Below are 19,177 nucleotides of genomic sequence, written 5' to 3'. Positions count from 1 at the left end.
TGTTTTTAAGCAGAGGCTGGATGGCCATCTCTTATGGATGCTGTAGCTGAGATTCCTGCACTACAGGGGGTTGGACTAGATGAGGAGAGAGAGTGGTGGTTCTGTGGTATAAACCACTGAACTTCTTGGACTTGCCGATCAGAAGGTCGGCAGTTCGAATCCCCGCAATGGGGTGAGCTCCTGTTCCTCTGTCCCAGCTCCTGCCAACCTAGCAGTTCAAGAGCATGCCAGTGCAAGTAGAAAGATAGGTACCACTGTGGTGGGAAGGTAAACTGCATTTCTGTGTGTTCTGGTTTCCATTATGGTGTTACATTGTGCCAGAAGTGGTTTAGTCATGCTGGCCACATGACCCGGAAAGCGGCCTGTGGACAAACGCCGGCTCCCTTGGCCTGAAAACGAGATGAGCGCCACAACCCCATAGTCGCCTTTGACTGGACTTAACCATCCAAGGGTCCTTTACTAGATGACCCATTGTCAAGGGACAATGACAGTATCTCTCTTCAACAATTCTCATTAATTTTGTCTCTTAATGAACTTCAGCATGGGCATTTGTAACCCCCCAACTACCCACCCAATAAAGCCAACATCACTTATTTATCTCCTCAAAGAAACCAGCTTTTTTGTCTTGACAACTTCGATTTCACTCATCTCACTTGTATTACATTTCTCACGATCCCAAAAGCTAGACAGGAGTAGCACTGCTTTAAAAAAAAAAAGACAACCCAAACTAAGAACATTTCTGAGAGTGCAATCCTATAATACCTACTTAGAAGTAGGCCCCACTGAGTTCAATTGGACTTGCCCCGTGTAAGCTAGTATAGGGTTCTATCCTCAGAAATATGGAAACAGGACAAAAGCTCCACCAGCACAGAGGCCGGATGGTGTCATATTGGTGACGCTAGAGAGCTCCAAAAGGGAAGGAGGGGGGGGGAATCACAGGGCTATAATAAAAGAAAGCTTGCACTTCTCGCAAGCATCTTATTCAATGACTGCAGATTTGTGACCAAGATTGCAAAAACAAAAACCAAACGCCGAATCAGTCGACCATAAATTTTGTTTGGCCACCTGCTAAAACACTAATTGGCCTTTCTTCGTTATGCAGCCCTGCATTCTTATTAGCCGCTGCATTCTTATTAGCCTCTGACAGCTACCCATTACATTTAGTGGCTGCTTAACAGCAGGACTCCACACTACCAGAGTGCAGCTGGTCATCATAGATTATCTATTTCTAGGTCAGATAACTGCAGTTATTACACTGACTTCCCACTAAGCATTTTCTTTCCAGTCTTATCGCGTGGAAACCAGTTTGAAATGACTGCATCTGATCCCCTACAACAATAGCCCTCTACAGGGGGGAAAATGATAGAAAAACCAAATTACATTAGCACTTTTATTTCAGCACTATTACTGCCTGCAGTTAGAGAAAATCCCTTAGAATTAAGATATGCGGTCAGAGGCCCAGCCTTTGCTAAGAAGAGAAGCCCTTCAATTTACATGAAGTGATTTCCTCTGGAACTTCCTCAATTTCCTTGCATTCATCCAGCAGAGTTGTTCATTTGCCCCTTTCACACAGACCCTTATTTTCTCCATCCAACTCTCGGTCATCTTTGGTAGCCCTGGAAACAATTTCCAAGGGAATGGTTTTTGCTGAATTGACTGGTTTGGCTGAACAAAACAGTTGACCAGCAAAGTTTTACAGATCTGAGATAACTCAAGCTAGAAAACAAAAGGAGATGATTTTTCTGGGCAGGGTGGAGGGTAGGGGGAGGCACAGTGGATGATGAAGTTGGGGTCTTTGGTTGCGTTCAATGACTGAAAGAAAGAAAGCTGCTAGAGAGGTAGTTACCATATTTTTCGCCCTATAGGACACACTTTTTCCCCTCCAAAAATGAAGGGGAAATGTGTGTGCATCCTATGGGGCAAATGCAGGCATTCGCTGAAGCCTGGAGAGCGAGAGGGATCGGTGCGCACCAACCCCTCTCGCTCTCCAGGCTTCAGGAAGCTATCCGCAAGCCGTGGGAGCCCGGCGTGAAGTCGCACAGCTCTCCCACAGCTTGCGGAGAGCTGGCTGCACCCCAAAGCCTGGGGGTGCTGAGCTCAGCGCCCCCAGGCTTCGGGGTGCAGCCAGTTCTCCGCAAGCCTGGGGTGCGCTGAGCTCAGCATGCCCCAGGCTTCGGGCTTCGCGCAGCTCTCCGCAAGCCGTGGGAAAGCTGTGCGAAGTCGCGCAGCTCTCCCACGGCTTGCAGATAGCAGCCTGTTCTGGGGACTGGGGAAGCTCGGGCTTCCCCCGCCCCAGCCTCACGCCTGGGGAGGAAATAAAAATGTTTTTCTTTATTTCCCCCCAAAAAACTAGGTGCGCCCTATGGGCCGGTGCGCCCTATGGGCCGGTGCGCCCTATGGGGTGAAAAATACGGTATCTTCTTCAGACAAAGCCCAAATACCAAAGCATAACAGATTAACTGCTATTCAGAAGCTGAAGCTCCTTCAAAGTGAAGCCATCCCATCTGAAGCAGGCTCCACAGCAATGTTTTCCCCTCTCCACTTCCTTCAGGAGCTGCTGTGGTTGTGGATAAATTTGATTTTCTTTTTAAAGAAAAAAAAAATCAATGGTGACTGTTACCTGGAAGCTAGTGGAAGAAAGCTCACTGAGCAAAGTGGGAGTTACATCCGAGTCAACCTGCGCAGAATCAGGCTGCTTACAGGATGACTTCAGCAGGGATGTGTGAGAATGAAGCAAACAACCATGTGGATGGGACGATTGCACCCTGCCCACAAACTTGCATCACCCCCACAATATTTCTTTCCATAGGGTGGGGGTGAGAATTGTTTTAGAATCAGATATGAAAGCTAGGAGCTAAATGGCACCTTAAACCTAGGTTATGGGTGCCACAACCAAGTGCCTAGGCACACTTTTTTATAACAAGAATACAAAGCTGAAAATGAATGAACTGCAGCTAAAATCCTATGCTCATTTTTCACATGGTCTTGTCCTCATCTGAAGACTGTAAAAAACAAAGACATGCACCCCCTGCCTACCTCCCCAATATTATTATGAGGGTCCCTTCTCCAGTCTTCAGAGAGTGGCTGTAAGTAGGGAGGCAGAAAAGGCTCCTCTTTTCCTTCCAGCAGTGGCAGTTTTAATCTGAAATCTTAGGCACAGTATTGTGCCCAGAGCTCAGAAACTGCTCGCATTAATGAAATTCCCTGTCGCAAAACACGCCTAGAACAATGGGAGTTTCGAACGCTGGGTGTGAAGCCAGGAGGCGGGGTTAAGTACCCCTTCTCCTACCTTATATTTATTTTCCCCAACCTGGAGTTTGTCATTCTGCCCAAACGTTATAGTTCCCAGTTGTTTTTGTTCCTACCTTGAGAAACCTGGTCTAATTCAGCTAGACACAGAAGGGGAAGGGGGAACTTTAACATGTACCTCAAATAAATTGGATTGCTTTGGGCAGAGAAACCCTTGCTGGACCACAGAGCCATATTCTTTATGCTGAGTAAGCTATGAAGAAAACTAGCCGACAGGATGAACCAGCTGATATCTGCCTGTTGCCTGGCAGCTAATGCACCAAGAAGCTGCAAAAGAGGGTCTGTGCGTTAGGTGGAAGGGGAAGCAAGAGAGAAGGTGCAGAGACCCACATGGCTCAAGAGCAACTTGCAATGACTATGGCTTAGAAATCAGTTTCCAGATGCCGCAGGTGGGGGGGGGGACACCATAAATAGGCACAATCTGCAATTGCTGCAGCAAAGCTCCAGCCATTTTGCATGTTAGGTTAGATAGGCTGCTGGCAGGGGAATCCTCAAGTGTACTCAATGCTCACAGTGAATGTGCCGACCCAGACATATAATTTAATTACCAATATCCATTTTAAGAAGTTGCTGGTTTTACCTTTGCCTTTAAATGGATTGCAACAGTCCATATAAGTGGTGTACAAATAAAATTGAAAATATTTGTACGCCACTCAAGAGATTTTTTTATTTTTTTAATTGAGCAGACTACATTTTCCCTAAGTTTATTCACTAAGTATATTTCTGGAAAAAAGGATTTTGGAAGATATGCTGAAGGAATGCGAAAAAAGAGAGAGGCTAAGAAGCTTCTCCAGCAGGATGAATAATACATAAAAATCTCTTTTTGACACAATTTTATAGAAATTTTTCATAGCAGCCATTTAATGCTGGCCATTTAGCAAACATAAGATGTAAGAGAATACGGACACACACACACACATGCACCATCCTTTTTTTTTTTTTAACAGGTAATGTAGACTTGCAGAGCCTAATGACTGAAGTGAGAAATGATGGGGGGGGGGAAATATAGCATTCCCTGTAGCCTCTTGGTTAAGCATGTTTGGGGCCAGAATATAAAATAGGTTAAGAAAAAAATGCATGAAAACCAAGCCCAAATTCTACATTAATAATAATGTACACCCTGATAAGAATTAAGTTTGCAGAGATCTGCTTAGGTGGTTTGGAACAATTTATTCTGAACTCACAACCTGAATTCTGGCAACAATGGACAGCTGCTGAAGAGAAATAACAAGTCATGGCAGCAGGATGAATACGAAAGTGGAGAGCAGGAAGAGACCCAAGGGGGGGGGGGGAATAAGGGCATAGAAGTCCCTTCCAAAATGGCAGCTTGGTTTCCCAGAATCTGTTTTCATTACCAGGGTCAAGTCCTGTAGCATGTGAAGAAATGATGAAGAGGAATGCACTGAGCATGTGCCAACTCCCTGTCATTCTCCATGGAACTGACACCACTGGCTCTCACATTTTCAGGCTTTATAAACAGGGTTTCCAGGATAGGTGGTCTTGTTTCTAAGCAGGCCTGGTCTCCAACACCTCATGTGAGAAATCAAGCACCGTGCAGGTCCTGCCAGCACATTCCAAATGTTGCATCATTTAAACAAAGATGGAGCTAACAGACAGCAGATTACACCCAAGATCACCTGCATTTCTCACACTGCAGGAAACAAGAGACTGTGTTGTGCGATGTAGATGGTCTACAAACATCTGGTATTCAGGTTTTCTCTACCCGGATTTCAAAAAAGGAGGGAAGTAACAAGCTCTGACAAGCTAAAGGATTAGCAATCCTTACTACAGCAAAGAATATAACAGAGGGCAGGAATGAGCCAGGCAGGCAAGTCTCTACATGGAGGCATGAGCTGGGTGGGGGAGCACCAATAGTGTCCCCCCCACAAGTGTGTGAGAACAATTTCATCAAGTTTTGAGGGAAAAGCTACCCAACAGAAAAATAGTTTATTGATGATGATGATACCACAGAAATACAGGGTATCTAGATGGTACTTTCCACTACAAATTCATTCCCAGTTGTCATTGTTTAAAAAAGACCCCAAACTAAACACTCCAGGCCACACAGAGGAATTCCCTAAATTATATTTTCTATCATACGCATCTCATCAATACAAAGCAATTTGTAGAGAGTGCTGTTGTGTGTTCAGGTTCTGCTTGCAGGCTTCCTGTCAGCATCTCATTGGCCAGTGTGAAAACAAGACACTGTACTACAGAAGCCTCTGGCTGATCCAGGAAGTTTTTCTCAAGTTCTTATTTCTCATGAGGAACAACAAGACCCATACAAGACCAATTCACAGTTGTCTTTCAATAAGGGTATTTGGCAAGCTCTCTAAAAAATGCTGACTTAATCTCCCCGCACCCCCGCCACCAAAAAAGCTCTAACTCCAAATTTTCCAATTTCAAAAGATGGAAAAGATACTCTGGGGTGACTTGGTAGTGACCAAGACTAGCGCTTAATATACCCAAACTTTTATATCACAGTGCAAGATACCTCAAAATTGCACACACTTTTAATAGTGTACTATACAGCCCCTTTGATTAATTCCCACTGAAGCAGTCCATCCCTCTCACTTTTAAAAACTCTGAAAATCAAACTCCAATCCCACAGGTGCTTAAGTCAGCTTGTCTAATGCTCGTGTTGTCTCCCAAATGCGCTTACCTGCAACTGAAGCCAAAATTATGTTTCAAACTGCGTTAAGAGGTCTCTTATTTCTGGGGTCAGGTGTTCCACTGCCTTGGCAGCTTCCGTTATAGCTTTCCGATACATCCCTTTCTTCTTACGATTAAATCGCAGTTTGAAATATTCAGAGAAAGGGGAGAGTTTTGAGAGAGACAAGAAAGATGTTGTTGGAGAACCAAACCATGAAACTTTTGCTTCTTGCCAGGAAGGGTCTCCATTCTCCTTCTGGCTGACGTTTATGTCAAGCACACGGGCCGGCCACCAGGGGAAGCCATGGATTTTGCCCCAAACGATATCCCCGACTGAAATAGTCCTTCCATCTTCAGTGATACACTTTGTGACACTTTGCGTGTGCAGTCTTACTGTTAATGGGGGCACAATCTTTCGCTCATCTTTCGAGGACGAAGAGACGGACGCATCGTCGCCAGGTAAAAAGTCACACATGTCTGGCGATGTTACTTCCGAGCTAGAAGATTTGGATTCGTCTAGGCTGTCATTGCTACACACCGATAAGCTAGAAGAATCCGCTTTCCTCTTACGGTAATTCATAAGGAAAGCCAAGTTATCGTGTCCATCTTTACCTTGGGGAAACCTTTTGAAGTCGTCGTCTTCACAGGAGCTCCCTGAAGACATCTCAGCTAAACTTCTATCCGCAGACTCATCGGTATAAAAAGAAGCAGCACGAGACTCTCTGTGACCAGGAAGGACATTCATCTGGTCGATAAGTTCCGCTTTGTAAATTGAAACGTTGTCCCCTTCGTTGATCCGATGGGGTTTCAGCCTGATCTTGGGAGGTGGAACATCTGCACTGGAATGCACAGGCCTGGTTAACTTTAACTTTGGAATGGAAGCAAGCTGACCGCCTGCAGACTTATCCACAAAACATTTGGTTTCCCGATCCTCTTCCGAGTCTCTGGTCTCCTCTTGGTCTTCCCCTCTGCTCTGAGGACAAAACAGCTTCCCTGAGCCATGAACCCGGGAGGGGATTTTCACCACCTCCCCTTTACCTTGTGGGGTGCTGTAAGATATTTTTATAACCGGAGTCCGGTGCATCAACTCCCTGGGGAACTTCTCCTCCTCCCGCTTTTCTCTTTTGCCCCTTTTCTCTCCGTAGTCGGACTCGCTGTGCCTCCTTTGCTCCTTGTCCTCGATGCTCAGCTTCCTCCTGGTTTTTGTGTTCTGCCTGGCCTTGTTCCCCTCCTCTGGGCTCAGGGTGTTCTTGCACTTTTCACAGAGCACTCGCCTAGGCCTCAGCCTAATGGTGCTCATGATGAGCCGGCCAGGGTCTCTATTGCGGGACATGCGCCGCTTTGTCCTTTTTATAGTCCTTGGAGGGGGCTGAGGCACCCACTGATTATATGAGCGCCTTAGCCACAACGGAGGGGGGAAGGGGGCTCCCTCAAAATAGGGAGGGTAAGGAAGAACATTGCCTGACGGTGGTGGAGGCAAGAGGGGGGGAACTTGTTCCTCGCCATTGACTTTGGAAGGCTTTTCGTCCAAAGTCCACTGCCCAGTCTCCAGCTGTATGGACTGCCTATCTTCAGACGTCCCGTTAGTGCAAGTTTTATCCAGAGGCTCATCTGTCTTTGGTAACGAAGCTGGTGGAACACAAAACAACCCAGACCTAGAGCAACGTGGGTAGGGAACAAAAGGCGGGGGAGGGGGAGAGAGAAACACAAGATCAGAATCAATTTAACCATCCCTAAAAATTACAGAGAGAACAGTTTGAAAATATTTCTACACAGCAGAATTTGAAAGCATCCTTCTTATCTTACAACTCTGAAGAATATCACCTTCCGCTTTAGAAAGGTAGTTTTGCTCTTTGTATGGAGAGCCCAAGCAAAGCTATGTGCTAAAGATTCCTCTCATGTGTGGCCAGTGTTAGAAACTCAGGCATATAAGCTAGGGGCCAAACGGTTCCTAGGTTATAGTCGCCAAAGTGGAATGCCTAGTTACCATTTTGGGGCCCGGCAGCTCTAAAGTCTTATTTTTAAAATGATGGACCAACTGTGACATCTAGCTAGTTCAGATGACAAGCTTGAGCTAGATTAAGAGCTTTGAGAACTTACAGAAAAGTCACTTTATCCAGGGGCAGTCTACACATATGTTAGCCAATTCCTACCTCTTTTTTCTTAATGGTGACACGAACCATACATAACATTAAGAATATTCTGTGAGCAGGGCAGTGGGGTGGGGTAAGTGAAGACAAGCTATAATAGTTAACTATAACATTTTTCACTGCTCCTGCTCAGCCTGAACAGAAAAAGCATTTTGGTTCCTGAAATTCACTCTTGATTGTGCAGATAAAATATAACTGACAGAATTCTACAGGATGAGGTATTAGCGTGTGAAAACAGTCAAGATCCAATTATCCCCAGGAATGCACCTCCAGATGGTGGAGGTGTCCAGGACCATTCTGGCACCCAGGCATCTTCACTTGGTTGCAAGTGGACAATAGTTAGGTGCAAAATGCGCCTGGCTAATTTCAAACACTATGTGTTGCACACTAAAAAGTTCCAATGAAAAGCAAGCACAACGCAGGAAGGGTGAATTGTGCATAGCCATCAAGTTCTCAAGATAGACTCTTATGCAGTACCCCGCCCCTCCCCAAAAAACCCTTAGCGTTGCTTGGGAACTCTCAAGGAAAAGCGGTCCTCTTCACACAGCAGTCATTACGGTGCCAGGTGACAAAGCTACTTCTTGTTAGAATTCCTGCTCCATAATTGCAGTCATTGGATTTTTGTCTATCACATGATGGTGTATGTTTTGACTCCACAGAGTGGGAAGTGACGGAGACAGGATGTTTGTGTTACTGCGTTCCGTGAAGTGGGTCTATTGTCCTTTGTTCTTTTTCTTTTTGCTGTCTGATGCTAGAGAGAGAGGGAGCCATGTTGCAGTGCTCCATGTGTGTTTATATGTAAATAAAGTAGATTAGCCAAAATGCTGAGTTGCTGAGGTCTGTCATTCAAGGTGCGCAAACTCTGCAGATCCCTAAGTGTGCCGGTGTCTGTTGGCATCGGTCGCTGTGATGTTCGGGCTGAAGAAAGCTTTTGAAGCTCCCGAACGATTGACCAGGAGGGAGAGAACATGCCAGTCGGGCATGTGTCTCTGCCAGGGACCTACTCGAGAGTAGGGAGAAACGGCATATGAATAATTCCAACCTGTGGTGAAGCATGCTCACACATACAAAACAATGTGGAGAAAGAAGCAAGAGTGAAGAGTTAAGATTGTTGGGGTTACATATATAGATACAGTGGTACCTCAGGTTACATACGCTTCAGGTTACAGACTCCGCTAACCCAGAAATAGTGCTTCAGGTTAAGAACTTTGCTTCTGGATGAGAACAGAAATTATGCTCCGGTGGCGCGGCGGCAGCAGGAGGCCCCATTAGCTAAAGTGGTGCTTCAGGTTAAGAACAGTTTCAGGTTAAGAACAGACCTCCGGAACGAATTAAGTACTTAACCCGAGGTACCACTGTACAAAAAAAACACCCATGAAGACAAAAGCTTTTAAACTGAAGACAGCAAGGACTGTGACATCTTATTTATTGAGGCATTCATTTGATGATGGACTTCTGCACCAGACACAAAACTCATTACTCATTACGCAAGCAATTAACCAGTTGTTCTTCTAGGTGCCCCAGCATTTCTGGGTAACTAGTTCCCAAGGAACACCTTACTGGCTCTTTTCCTGTTACTCAGCTCCCATGAGGAATCCTGAAGTTTGTAAATTATATTGCACCTGAAAGAAATGAACTAGCTGTTCTCAGGCCACGTAAGGGTGGAGCAGAAAGTTTTCTAGTGAACTCTCTGGCTCAAAAGGCAACAGGTAGATTGGGATGTTAGATGAGGATCGGGGAGAAGACAGGGAAATTGAACCCTACTTCTCTTTTCTGTGGCCTGTTTGTTGCTGCTGCTGCTGCCAGCACCACAGACCTGGTGCGATTTGCTGCCCTCACCAGTCTGGAGGGCAGTAAGCTCTGACTTCTGAAGCCAAATCAGAGCAAAGGCATTATATAGGCCAACCTCATTGGCTATGTGGCACCATCACAAAGCCAAATCTGAGTGACGGCGGTGTTCTCTCCCCACTATTTCAGCATCATGGGAGCAGCGAGGGGGTCATAAGTACCACCCTAAGAGGAATGGGTGTTTTCTCTTTGTAATTTATGAAGACAATGGGGAAGAAGTAAGGGCAACAGTCATTTCAGTTCATGCTCTACATTCCGAATACCCAGCCTTTTAAAATGCAATTCCTGTTTATATCATATCATTAATGAGCAAACTAAGGATGGACAAACATGGGTTCATTTCATTAGAATGAAAAACATACCTTTGTCTATTTGCTGTCGCTCACCTCCCCCACATTTAGACTAGATTAGCCCACAGGAAATAAACCCAGACTGTTGAAAATAAGGCTTATAAAATAAACCTTTTTTTGGTATAATCTTCTTTCAAGTAAAGCCCTTAATAGCAAGCAAGAGCTTGAAGCAACCGAGACTGCTGAATATTTGTTTAGAAGCAGGCTTTTGATGAAGGTCAGAAAAATGCTTAGAGACAAAAAATTTATTTTAAAGCAGCTGGTCAGTTATCTCATCTGCTTGAGGAGAAGGCAGGTTTTAAAGGCATCAAGGAGGATTAGGGTAAAAGTGTTTAATGTTCAGTAGGTTGGTGGCAACTGTTGCCTGCAACTTGGATCAGAAGACCAAGTAAACTCCTCTTTCACCTCTCTCCTGTTCCCCTACAACCCACCCAAAGCCTCTTTGAATGGTCAAGAGTCCTTCCTGAACAGCACAGTGCCATGGCAGGGGGCTTCGGGGTATGTGTGTCAAATTGCCCAAAAGGAACCTCTTGCCATCCCCAAAGCTGAAATGGCATGGATGTTAACAGCCACTACAATGATAAGTTAAAGGAGTTAAAGAAACGATATACTGAAAGTTAGGATTTTCAACAGCCTGGTGCAAACCCATATACAGTTGTACCTTGGAAGCCGAACGCCTTGGCTCCCAAACACCGCAAACCTAGAAGTGAGTGTTCCGGTTTGCAAACGTTGTTTGGAACCCGAACATCTGATGCAGCTTACGCGGCTTCCGATTGGCTGCAGGAGCTTCCTATGGCCAGTCGGAAGCCGTGCCTTGGTTTCCGAACGTTTTGGAAGTCGAACAGACTTCCGGAATGGATTCCATTCAACTTCCGGGGTACCACTGTACTCGGCGTGGATCTGAATATAACTTCTACTTTTGCCCTGAAGTTAAAAAACGAAACATATATGTATGTATGTATGTATGTATGTATAATTATTCTGCCCATTAACCACCAAATTATTAATATACATAGGCTTACAAATGAGATTTAAGCAGCCAGAATGTGTGGCATTTCCAATTGCTCTAAACCAATTAATTTTCTCATTTGGCAACTCGTCTTGCTCTAAAAGTTCCCTCTTTGAAGGCCTTCTTGTTTCACATTAAATGTCAAAGGTTTAGGTGCAAAGGTAGGAGGGCAGGTGGGATGTTGTAAATATGGCCAAAGTACAATGTTCTTTAGTTGGGGATGTGGCCTAAATGTGACCAACTGACTAATTTTCTTTTAGAGATGATGAGTCACCATCTAAGCTTTTACTCAGAAGCTCCTCAACCAAACAACATGTACCATCTTCCTTCATGTTCCACCTTTGTCTCAAGTGGCTTCCAAAATGGCCGCCACTCTGGTTGTAATAAGTTAAAGGAATCATTGACTTACTGCAATTTCTTCAGCCACCCAATAACTAACAATCTCTGAGCCATGCACAGTGCGATAGAAGGACAAAATACAAAAAACACTATTCTAAAAAGCAGCGCAGAACAAAGAGAAAACTAAAGTCATGCTTTTATAATGCAACTGCAGTTCAGTTGTATATACCAAGTTCTCAGTGCTCTGCATAGTGGAAGAGGGCAGGATTGTGTCAACCGCACAATACCTCTATTCCAGAGAGTGAACAGAGTTAGACAGGATTGCCAGCAAATCCACAAGAACATTCAGGAATCCCATCAGAAGCCATTAGCCTCCAAGGGCAGATCACCTTCATGGGTCCTTTGTCCTTGCAGAGCGGAGAGGCCATCATGTGCCTAAATTTCTACAGGAAATTATCTGACCGGGATCCAAAATGCTCAAGTCAGGAGGTGGCCTGTTTGAAATTAATTTCACTACACTATGTCTGGTGGAACTGCCCAAGGGTTCAAACCTACTGGCAGCAAGTCTCTTAGAGCCAAAGCCAACAAACACAGAGAGACAAGCCCCCAACTCCCAAACAGTGCAAAACATTGTTCAATTTAATACACAGCAATCTCAAAACAAATAGGGAGGTGAAGTGAATCAGGATCGCAATGGCTGTCCCTGCTCCTGGCTTCAGTTCGTTCTCCCAATTGTCTACACTAACCTGGTGTGGGGTGTGTGTGTGTATGCATGTGTACAGCACTTGTACAGGCATGGCTCTCTCCAAATGACCTAGAACCCTAAGAAATTGCAGATTACTGATCACATGGAAATCTGTACATGTTGCAGATGCTTAGGCTATGTACACATAATCAAATGAATTCATGGAACAAGATTGAGATGGCATTTCCTGATCCAGTCCTTTATTGTTCTTTTAATTCACTCTGCCACTCCTCCCGAATTCCAGTTTAGCTGGAAAAACTCTAAGCTTAAATCCCAGATTTAAAGAGCATGCTGTTTTCACTTGCTTCTGCTTAATTGATCAGTCAATTAATTGGTGTGGGGGGGGCTTAATCCATGAAAAAGGTACATGGTTGCACGTAATCTTGAAGGGAAGCATTTTTATTTCTCTCACACAAAGGAGGGACTCTAAGATTTATTCTTTTCCTTACATTTACACACCACCTTTCCCCCAGAAACTTAGGGAAGCATACATTGTTCTCCACCCATTTTATCCCCATGTCAACTCTGTGAAGTAGGTCAGTATGAGCAGTGATGAATGAGCCAAGATCATCCAGGTGGCTAGACAACATAAGAAGGATTTGAACCCAGGTCTGCCCAGTCCTAGCCAGACACTCAGCATGTGTACATCATCATCAAAAAAAAGCATCCCTCTTGTTTCAGAAATCTTGTTTCTACTAATTTTTGATGAATCTATATTTCAGAGAGCTATCAAAATGTCTTTGGTCCAGTTGCAGGCCTAAATCAAGTATTTACCATTCTCATTTATATTTCTACAATCAATCCATATACAGTGGTACCTCGGGTTACATACGCTTCAGTTTACAGACTTGGGTTAAGAACTTTGCTTCAGGGTGAGAACAGAAATCGTGCAGCGGTGGCGCGGCAGCAGCAGGAGGCCCCATTAGCTAAAGTGGTGCTTCAGGTTAAGAACAGTTTCAGGTTAAGAACGGACCTCCAAATGAATTAAGTACTTAACCCGAGGTTCCACTGTATACAGAAAGTATATATATGTTACAGCAAAGAACTCCCGAGCTGTTGCAATAGCAGCAGGACACCAGAAAAGAGGCCAGCACGACATTTGGCTGACTGAAGTCTAGCGCAGGGGAGACTAAAGTAATATTGGCAGCCAGCTTTTGAAGACTCAGCTCTCTTGCGTGGGAGACTGCACCAACCACTTTGTACTCAGGTCTGCAATTTAGGGGTCAAATCCAGGCAGCAATAGCACTCCAGAGTGCCGTTTCTGTGCCTGGGGAAAAGATTTGCATGCAACATGGGTCACAGGTCTCCATAAAAGTGCCACCTGGAAATTAGTCTACTAAGATACATTATATGGCCTCAAGTGCAAGGTCATTTTTTTAAAAAAACAACAACCCACAAAACCCCCTAATGTTGGCACTTGGGTTCTTTTTGAATCAATGATACCTGGCTTCCACAAACTCCCCAGGGATGCAAAGCTGCTTTTGCCAAATTTCTAGTCAACCTTGATGGGCACAAAGAAAAGTACGCAAGCAATGCAGAACTGTCTTTTTGAAAGTTATCAAGCCATATTTGCCACCCAAAACTGCAGTCTAGTGCCTTGGCTATTTCAGATAATTTTTTACTTCTGATTAGCAGGGTGCCATTCAATTCACGAGCTCAAATGCTTACAGAGATGCAAGCAAGCAGCTCCATTCATTTCAATGGAAGGGCATGATCTGTGCATCTGTTCCTTGGCATTTATAAGCTGCTTCCATCCACTGAATGAAAAGGTTTTCCATATAGTGCCCTTGGACAAGGAACAAGTATACCAACTTCACCCAAAAGGTTCACTGAACCTGTGGAATAATTCTACTTCATGAAGATTTTAACTTTCATTTTCCAAAATATTTTTTTAAAAAATGATCACTTTTCAAATCTTCACTGCAGCACAAACTGAAACATAACTTCAGTCTCTTCTTTCCCATATATTTAGCGTGTTCCCTGTCAAATCTTTCACTAGTCCCTTATTGAGGGGGGAAATATTTCCTTTGCAAAGCTTTCATTTGGCAAAATAAAAACTGAAGCCAGAATTGAGCAAATCTGATTTCTACAGTAGAGAATGTGTGTTTTCTTGGTTCAGAATCCCATTTATTATCCTCCCCCCCCCCCCCCGGTGTTGCCATCTCTGGCTATTGCATTTGGGACAGCAAGTAAATGTTCAGAGACAGCAATTGTACTCCTTATAGCACTGGTCTACTTCTGAAAGTGTCAGTGGTATAAAAGAGAACAATACCCCCAATTGTTCCTCATTATGCCCTGGGAGGGGGAGAGAAGAATACTTCAGCCGGAACTATTTTAATCCCAAGAGGATATTATTGCCCCGATCTTAACAGAGATTTTTGAATTAAAGTGGTGCTTTGCAGAGAGAGGAGGCTTTCGCTGCTGCCTTCAAGAAAGTTGCCATTAACACCCGTAACCAAAACGATATCTCCTTGCTGTTGAGAAGGCATCTCCTAAAAACTTCTGGGTAAACGCAGACCTGCCCTCTCCAAAGCCAAGCCTCCTTTCCCATCAAATATAAAGATGTTCAACATCTACTATTCCTTCTCTATGCTCAGAGGAGCCAGTTACCAGAATGGGCATGCTATACTAAAGCCAGGACAGGCCACACACATCCGTAAAATCTTATTTGTGTGTGCCTGAGTACTGACTGACAAAACCCCAAGCACTCCAGCTTTACAAAGACCAATTTGCACAATCCAAAATGGAAGTAGGGTGAGACAGTCTTCCAGAGCACCTGATGTCCTCCAGCTGCTTTAGGCCACAGTTACCATCAGCCCCTAGCAGCGTGGACAGAGGTCAGGGATCATGGGAGTTGTAGGTCAACAACATGGGGAGAGCCTGGGTTATATGGGGTAAAGGGATAGGGCACTCACCTCACACACATTCCCAGCATGGAGACAAACACACTCAATCAGTGGCAGCTAGACTGGTGACTCGGAGTAGCCGCTGAGACCATATAACACCGGTCTTGAAAGACCTACATTGGCTCCCAGTACGTTTCTGAGCACAACTCAAAGTGTTGGTGCTGACATTTAAAGCCCTAAACGGCTTCGGCCCAGTATACCTGAAGGAGCATCCCCACCCCCATCATTCTGCCCAGACACAGGGAACCAGGCAGAGGGCCTTCTCGGTAGTGGCGCCTGCCCTGTGGAATGCCCTCCCATCAGATGTCAAGGAAATAAAAAACTGACTTTTAGAAGACATCTGAAGGCAACCCTGTTTAGGGAAGTTTTTAATGTTTGATGTTTTATCATGTTTCTAATATTCTGTTGGGAGCTGCCCAGAGTGGCTGGGAAAACCCAGCCAGATGGGCAAGGTATAATTTATAAATTTTTATTATAATAATTATAATTAGAACCTCCTACCTCAAAAAAGAAATTAATAAGTAGCATGCTCACTGGCTTGATGTTTCACTTCATTAGACAGATTGTTCTAATGAACCTTTCGGCAGGGAAATATTTTATTTTATTTTAAAGGAAAATTGAGACTAAAATATCTGAAGGGCAGTCACATGGAAGATGGAGCAGGCTTGCTTTCTGCTGCTCTGGTGACTAAAATTACAAAAAGGAGATTCTGAATAAACACGAGGAACAAATTTCCAGAAGACATCTGAAGGCAGCCCTGTTTAGGGAAGTTTTAAATGTTTGATATTTTGTTGCTTTTTTATTCTGTTGGGAGCCACCCAGAGGGGCTGGGGAAACCCAGTCAGATGGGCGGGGTATAAATAATAAAATTACTACTACTATTACTACTACTATTATCATCATTTCTGATGTTAAGAGCTGTTTCAACAGCGGAGTAGACTACCTCGCAAGGCGGTAGGCTCTCCTTCACTGGACGTTTTTAAACAGATGTTGGGTGGGCATCTATCAGGGATTCTTTATCTAGGATTCCTGCATTGTAAGGGGTTCAACACAAATCAAGAAGGAGAACACACCAGGGCATTCAGATACATTATACAAAATACTGGATGCTACGGAAAGAGGCCAATTTTCATCAAAGCCACAACCATGCGTTATCAGTTGTCACTTGGTATATATGCGCAAAACGCATGCAGTTTAGTTTATGCAAAATTCATGAAGGTGTGCCCATTCTATGCAGCCAAGAAATACCTTAGTCAGCTGAGGCCCAGCATCAAAACAACATTTTCCATTAGGCCCTTAGAGCTGAACAAATACACCCTGGTATTCAACACGCCTCCAGCTGCCTGATCCTAATGCTGAGGCAAAGCTGTTCTGGGCTGAGCATCAGAATCCCAGGACAAGCCATGCTCAGTCCTCTTCCACCGACAGTGGAATCAGTGTCTGGAATAAGTCAGAGAGCATCATCTGTGACGATGGCTGGGCAAGTGTGGGTGGGTAGAGGTGTTTAAGGAGCAGAATAAGGGTGGGAGAATATGGTTAAAAATAGACATGTAAAATGAGACATTTAGCTCATTGCGATTTTAAGTTTCCACTCAAACCTAGCTTTTTTGTTATAAAAACAAACAAACATGAAAAGCAGTTTGCCATCACAACGAGGACACTATTTTTCCAATTCTGTATCGTGTTTACCTACAAGATAGCGATATTGGGAAACAAAGCCAATTAATTTACACACAAGAAAGAGAGAGAGACCATATAAATAATTTACACGGTATCTGAAGAAGTGTGTATGCACACGAAAGCTTATACCAAGAACATACTTAGTTTGTCTCTAAGCTGCTACTGGACAATTTTTTTTAATATATATACATATAAATAATGTAACCTCAGATGACATTAGATATAGAGTGAAATTTAGTTGCCTTTTATCAGGCAAACGGCACAAAATAAGCGTCAACCTGGGAGACAACGATACCAAAAGGATCTGTGTTGAAACATTCATTTCAGTGTGAATGCGACCCCAAGTTACTCCACAGCCCTCCTCAAGGCTGGAACAAAATTTGCCACACTGGCACTATGAATTTGAGATACTTTTCCAGCTCTGTTTCAGAGTCCTTTATTTAGCACATCTTACAGAGCCTTGAATTAATACCCTCATTTTTCTCATCAGAGTATACATGCCATATATTGAAGTCTATGGGCACAGAGTATATAGGGTTTCCAATGATGTGTTATCCTATACATTTTCAGGGGAGAGTTGTCTGGTGGAAGAAGAGGCCTTAGCCTTTACACCAACTGCGGATTCTCCCTTGCAAAGGCAGTTTAATTTGTTCAGTCCTTAAGTTGGACTATGGAACAGGCTGTAAATCCAGTTGGGGGGGGGACAAGCACCACCAAACACAGATGTATCTCACGTAACAACTGGTGAGAAGAGAGTTAAGTATCTTTCTCATAAATCCTCCTCTACAAATGCCCCCTCCCTTATAGCTGAGAGACCGCAGAGACTTTATCTTGTGATGGAGTCAATATTATTCTTCCCAACGTTAGCTGCCAAGGGGTGGCAGAGGGCAAAGGCAAATCCCTGCAAAGCTAAATAGCTACAGGAAAGACTTGAACAAGGGCACATCTGAACTCCTACCTGCCAGATGACTAAGCCTGCTAAATAACTAAGCCCAGGCTTTCCAAAGGGCACGTCCCTCTGCTCCATGAATGACTAACACAAGCATGGGCACTGCTAAACATGACAATTCAATAAGCAGCTGTTAACTACCTCTTTAAAATAGCAGGCTTTCACTTTCCTAACACCTGCTCCCTTCTTCTTGGCCTGGCCTCCATTTTGCGTTTTGTTCAGTGCGCTTAATGTCAAAATAAAGATATTCCAGAGACCAAGCTGGCTTGGAACAAGACACACTTTAACTGGGAAATAATCCCATACTCAGATTCATTCTCCTCATTGTAGCAAGTGCTTCAGACTGGTCCCTGGAAATTCAAAACAGTTGGGCCTTGGCTCTCCTCTCTTTCTTTCTCTCAACCATCCATTCTTAAGACTAATAGAGATGGATGAAACCCTGCATGCCCTTAATACCGATCTTCTCCCAACACAGTTCTTCAATGATGGAAGTATCTGCTGAAACAGCACAGAAGGCTACAGATTGAAAATACCCAGTTGCCTTTCTGGGCCAATATGCTCACACCCTGGAGATCACCAAAGCAAGAAGAACTTGTTGGTTTGGGGCACATCAGTCCCTGTCTTAATATGTGCACTTGCAATGCTTGCATTACAGAGATGTTATACTGGGTTTATGTTAAACAGGGCTAGATTTTGGCATTTAAGAGAAGAGCAGCTTGCCAGTGGAACCAGTTACTCAGAGGGCTGGTGAGTTCTCCCCATCACTCAAGGCCTTCAAGCAGAGACTGAACGGACAGAGGGCTGGATCCTGAATTTCTTGCACTGAACATGGGGAGATGGAGCAGGAGGCCTACAAGGCTCCCTCCAACTCTAGGATGGAGCCTTCTAGCAACTGGTAGATTCAGATGCACAGCATCTATACTTGTGTGCCGTATAAACCTATTTACCACATTTGCATCCTTAAATACAGCCTGGAGGGAGCAATGAGATTTATTTCATCTTTGCAACAACTTCATTGGAGCAGAGGTGAGCGAGTTAGGAAGATGTACCTTCATCAGCTTTTAAACAGCTCCATTCAACTCTTGAGTACCTGCTCCCAAGAATCCCTTTCAACTGGCAGAAGTTTTCAGCCCTTTGTTCTGCCATTCCAAACCCTCAGGGCTTTTCCTCCTACTATACTATGTTATCCATGTCTCATCTGTCCTGTTGCTGCCCTCCTCCCCATTCTCATTTGGTTCTC

General features: G+C 44.3%; 1 protein-coding gene across 3 annotated transcripts in view; it reads right to left on the bottom strand.

Moving 5' to 3' along the window:
• PWWP2B (PWWP domain containing 2B) overlaps positions 1–19,177 on the bottom strand; it is a 33,474-nt gene that overhangs the window by 3,803 nt on the left and 10,494 nt on the right. For all 3 annotated transcript variants that reach the window (XM_081189499.1, XM_081189497.1, XM_081189498.1), the window contains exon 3: positions 5,972–7,616. In XM_081189499.1, coding sequence (XP_081045625.1) covers positions 5,990–7,616 — 1,627 coding nt within the window. In that variant the 3' untranslated portion in view covers positions 5,972–5,989. The remainder of the gene's footprint in view (positions 1–5,971; positions 7,617–19,177) is intronic.

This window comes from Podarcis bocagei (assembly GCF_964188305.1).
Source record: "Podarcis bocagei genome assembly, chromosome: 4".
Taxonomy (NCBI): Eukaryota; Metazoa; Chordata; class Lepidosauria; order Squamata; family Lacertidae; genus Podarcis; species Podarcis bocagei.
This window is presented reverse-complemented; position numbering and strand designations above follow the sequence as displayed.